This window comes from Palaemon carinicauda, chromosome 23 (genome assembly GCF_036898095.1).
Source record: "Palaemon carinicauda isolate YSFRI2023 chromosome 23, ASM3689809v2, whole genome shotgun sequence".
NCBI lineage: Eukaryota > Metazoa > Arthropoda > Malacostraca > Decapoda > Palaemonidae > Palaemon > Palaemon carinicauda.
Genome location: NC_090747.1, coordinates 34,486,269 through 34,491,268, shown reverse-complemented (window position 1 = coordinate 34,491,268; position 5,000 = coordinate 34,486,269). Strand labels below are relative to the sequence as shown.

General features: G+C 34.6%; 1 protein-coding gene across 1 annotated transcript in view; it reads left to right on the top strand.

Annotated features, from left to right (window-relative positions):
• The window catches only part of LOC137617531 (mastermind-like protein 2), a 9,676-nt gene extending 4,962 nt beyond the window's left edge, over positions 1-4,714 (top strand). Inside the window, exon 2 of the mRNA XM_068347546.1 lies at positions 4,310-4,714. Within this exon, the coding sequence (XP_068203647.1) occupies positions 4,310-4,714 (405 nt within the window). The remainder of the gene's footprint in view (positions 1-4,309) is intronic.
• Positions 4,715-5,000: the final 286 nt, after the last annotated feature.

The window sequence follows — 5,000 nt, the reverse complement described above, 5'->3', positions numbered from 1 at the left end:
TGTATGCCTTTAATGAATCACCTTCGTATGGTTAATAAATAAGGATTATGGTAATTGAAACTGAACAATGGAAGAGCTGTGTCACTCACTGCAACGGTGTAGATGCGTGTTAAAGTTTAATTTGTTAATCAATGTTGTTCAATGGTTTGCATTTATAGAGCTCTAAGCTCAGATCAATGCTGTTATGGCCACGGTTTGGCCTTTTCTAAATAGCGGTGGGAAACATAATCCAGATGATATTTTGGAAAGGTTAAATATTGTTGGATAGAAATGATATTGCTTATACATTACAAGGATACGGTAATTGAAATTGGCGGTAAAATATCAAATGAAAAACTCATATTGATATCAGCATATTATTCGGCTCGCTATTCCCATCTTTTTTCCTGGAAGAGAGAAGCAGAAGAAAGAAAACATTTTAATCGGGACTGACCTGGAGAGGGCATAGGTGACAGGCACCGCTCTTACTCCTTATCCAGTCTCTGCTTCGTACATCTCATCTTCATGATTATTGTCCGTTCAATATCTTGTAATAACCCTAGAAAAAATTTACATCTCTTACGAGCTACACGAAAACACCGAACCCGTGTTACACCAAGGAGTGTAGCAATCCCTCAGACAGACTGAATATACAGGAAGTTTTCTTTTATCCTCGTCTAATGCATGCAAAATCTCCCTATATACCCAGATCAGCTACATCCAATGTTTATATAATATTCATTTAACAGAGCAGCTGGCTCGTTGCCTATCCGGGGAATTTCATTCTTGTGATATTTCCTGTAAATTTTCAGTGTTTAGTAATTCTCTCAACAGTACACATTTATTTCATAAGAATCTCCTAATTCAAAACTCAGGGGTTTTATTCAATGACAATATATATTTGTTTATTTTGTAGTCATGTTTCAATAACTTAACGAAGTTGATGTAGGCTTTAGTCATATTTCCTTTACTAGAAACTTATAAACATATGTGTCTATTATTTAATTTGACCTCATTCCTTATCATTACCCCCTTCCAATGGCTGAAGTAATTACCATTCGGCCCTACTTTCCACACCTGCTGGCTTGACTACCTTTAGCCATAGGAGTGAGTTAGTCAGGGGTCCCTCTCTCCTTTAATTAAGAAGAGAGCCTTAACTGTAGCCTTAAACTAGTTGACTGTGTCTATACCCTTCAACTTTCAGGATATATTTTTACCCCCATTTATTTATCTATTTATCTCTTTGTCTTTGTACGGGATCTACACCAAATTTAAACTCCAGATAGTAGGTATTATGCTCCAGAAGAACCCATTAAATTTTGGAGGTGATCCTGATCAAGATCAAAATTCGTATTATTATTGTTATTATTAAACAGTATATTCATTCAGGGTCAACATATGAAAGAGGGTGAGATTGGTCCGTAGACTTGAATAGATTGTTGGCAATCTTCCATAGCGGAATTCTGAAATTTTTGATTGCCTTCCCTACTTTTTTCTTGGTGATTATCTTCCTATTTGACTCAAAACCAATTTACTTTTTAACTTTAAAGAATTATTATCTCACTTTTTTTATAAATATTATTAAGCCTCTTATAATTTTTTAAGAGTTTTCTTCATACACTATATACACGTACCCCCACCCCCACACACAGACAGACACATGTATATATATATATATATATATATATATATATATATATATATATATATATATATATATATATATATATATATATATATATATATATATATATATATATATATATATATATGTATATATATGTATATATATACATATATATATATATATATATATATATATATATATATATATATATATATATATATATATATATATATATAGAGAGAGAGAGAGAGAGAGAGAGAGAGAGAGAGAGAGAGAGAGAGAGAGAGAGAGAGAGAGAGAGAGAGAGAGAGAGAGAGAGAGAGATAAACTTCCTAAATAATTTTTGCTATCTCAGATTTCTCTGAATATTCTTAAAATATTGTGAACCCTCTGCACCCAAGGAAGGACCATGGAGGGCCAGGCAATATGCTGCTGATGACTCAGAAACACCTCATCCTCCGCTCAAAAGAATGGTGAGGTTACAGACACTACAAGAAATAGCGAGCTTTGGCGGGACTTGAACCCCAGCCCGACAGATCGCTAGAAAGAGACGTTTTCAATAGGCCACCAAAATCTTCTATATATAGACATTTTTGTGTTTGATACATCATATAAAGTTGTTCACAAAGAAGAATATTTCTTTTGATTGACACAAGGGATTTCCATCACATTTTCCACCTCGTATACTCGTAAGATTCAAGTTTTCAACTTCCTCAAGTTATTTATTCTCTCCTATTGCTTTTCCTGTCGCTTATCATTCATTCCATCTCAATTTCCACCTCGTATAAGATTCGAGTTTTCAACTTCCTCAAGTTATTTATTCTCTCCTATTGCTTTTCCTGTCGCTTATCATTCATTCCATCTCAATTTCCACCTCGTATAAGATTCGAGTTTTCAACTTCCTCAAGTTACTTATTCTCTGCTATTGCTTTTCCTGTCGTTTATCATTCATTCCAACTTATCTTCCAATTCGTATAAGATTCGAGTTTTCAACTTCCTCAACCTATTAATTCTTTCCTGTTGCTTTTCCTCTCGTTCATCAATTATTCCAATTCCCTTCACCTCCAGCATCCCCACACTCAACTCCCTTTGATCAGAATTCATTGCAGAAGCCACTTATCCGTTCCAAGATGTTTTTCCATCCCTGGGTACCACTAATACTCCATGTATCCGGGAATGTAAATTCTCAATGAGGATTATTACCGTTTTGAAATCAAAGCGCTGTTGGTTATTATATTTCTAAGAATATACTCTTTCCATCATACGAAATTTTTAAAATTTTCATTATGTTTTATTTTCCTGGATTTTTTAATTCACTCCTGAAAATTTTGGCATTAAAAAACAGGAAAAATCCTTGAATAAATGTCGCTAGACATTTATCGTTTCAAAAACGGATATAATGACATGAAGGAGTGATTCTACGGTCACCAATCCGTAAAAGATAATAACAAAGTATGGTAAAAATTACGGTCGTATTTTTTACTGAAATACGGCTGAGAACAGGATATTTTTACGGAGAATTTCAGATTGAAATTTATGTTTTTTTTTTTTTTTTTTTAGGTGTTGTTAATAATTTTGTTTGATGTTTAGTCCAATCCTTATCTGGTTATCAATTTCATATTTGATTCCTAATTGAAACACTTCATGTTCAGCTATTAATAGTGAAAACTGTTTCTTGGCTAAAAAAATTCACTATACCCAGTTATCATTTTATCATCTGGATGGAAGATTTTTGCTTCTTCATCTAGAAAAAAAAATTTCTCAAATGTTAAATTTAGTTCCAACATGCAAAACTTCTGTATAAATCAATGATCCGAAAAATAGCTATGTGATTAAATTTATTTCAGATATCTTTCCAATGATGTTCTGAGCTATTTCTTTCACAAAATTAATCGATTAGTTAATTTTATATTAAGATTATACCAAATAAAATATTGTATGTTTTTTTTTTTTACAATATATTACAATTTGAAATTATTTAAACATATAGAATTGCATCAATCTATGTCTATCAAAAATATAATCATGACAATTTCCTTATATTTTTCCACTTTTATCAAAATTTATGTTTTTATAATAATAATAATAATAATAATAATAATAATAATAATAATAATAATAATAATAATAATAATAATATTAATACTAATGATAAACATGATAATGATAATGATATTAATATCTTAACTATTATGTATATATCTATGCTATGTATATGTTCTACTTTATTTAGGTATTTAAAAAGAGTAAAATACATATAAGAAGTAAGCCATATAAACAACTGAAGAGAATCAATCCAATTCGAGACAAAGATAACGTCTCTGCCTGGTATTTGCCAGTCGAAGGGGGTTCAAGTACCCCTCTGTCTCGTTAGTGCCATTAGTGTCTGTAATCTTACCATCCTTGTGAGCGGAGGTTGGGGGTTTTGGGGGAGCCAATAGGTCTATCTGCTGAGACATTAGCTGCCATTGCCTGGCCTTCCCTGTCCTAGCTTGAGTGGAGAGGGAGTTTGAGCGCTGATCATATGTTACGTAGTCAGTCTTTAGGACATTGTCCTGTTTGATAGGGCAATGTCACTATCCCTTAACTCTGTTATTAGAGAGCGGCATTTAAACCTTAAAAACCAAGTAGAATAGGGACGCATTAGCAGAGAATCCTATGAAGAACCAGAAGCTAAGTTTTTGGTGCTGATATGAGAGTCAGAAAACGAACAGCAGAAGATTCAGCATCCAAAAACCGCAGAAAACGAAGAGCAGCATCATCAGCGTCCGGAAACAGCATAAACTGAACAGCAGCAGTGTCCGAGAAAAGCAGAAAACGAACAGCAGAAGCTTCAGCATCCGAGAACAGCAGAAAATGAACAGCAACAGCGTCCGAGAACAGCAGAAAACGAACAGCAGAAGCATAGGCATCCATGAACAGCAGAAAACGAACAGCAGCAGCATCAGCGTCCAAAAACAGCAAAAGATTAACAGCAGCAGCGTCCAAGAACGGCAGAAATCGAACAGCGTCCGGGAACAGCAGATAACAAACAGCATCCAAGAACAGCAGAAAGCGAACAGCGTCCGAGGACAGCAGAAAACGAACAGCAGAAGTTTCAGCGTCTGAGTGCAGCAGAAAACGAATAGCGTTCGAGAACAGCAGAAACTGAACGGTGTTAAAGAACAGCAGAAAACGAAGAGCGTCTGAGAAACAGCAGAAAATTAACAGCGTTCAAGAACAGCAGAAGCAAAAAGCAGAAAGTGAACAGCTTCCGGGAACAGCAAGAAACGAACATCTTCTGAGAACAGCAGAAAACGAACAGCGTCCGAGAACAGCAGAAAATGAACAGCCGAAGCATCAGCGTCCGAGAACAGCAGATCACGAACAGCGTCCGATAACAGCAGAAAACGAA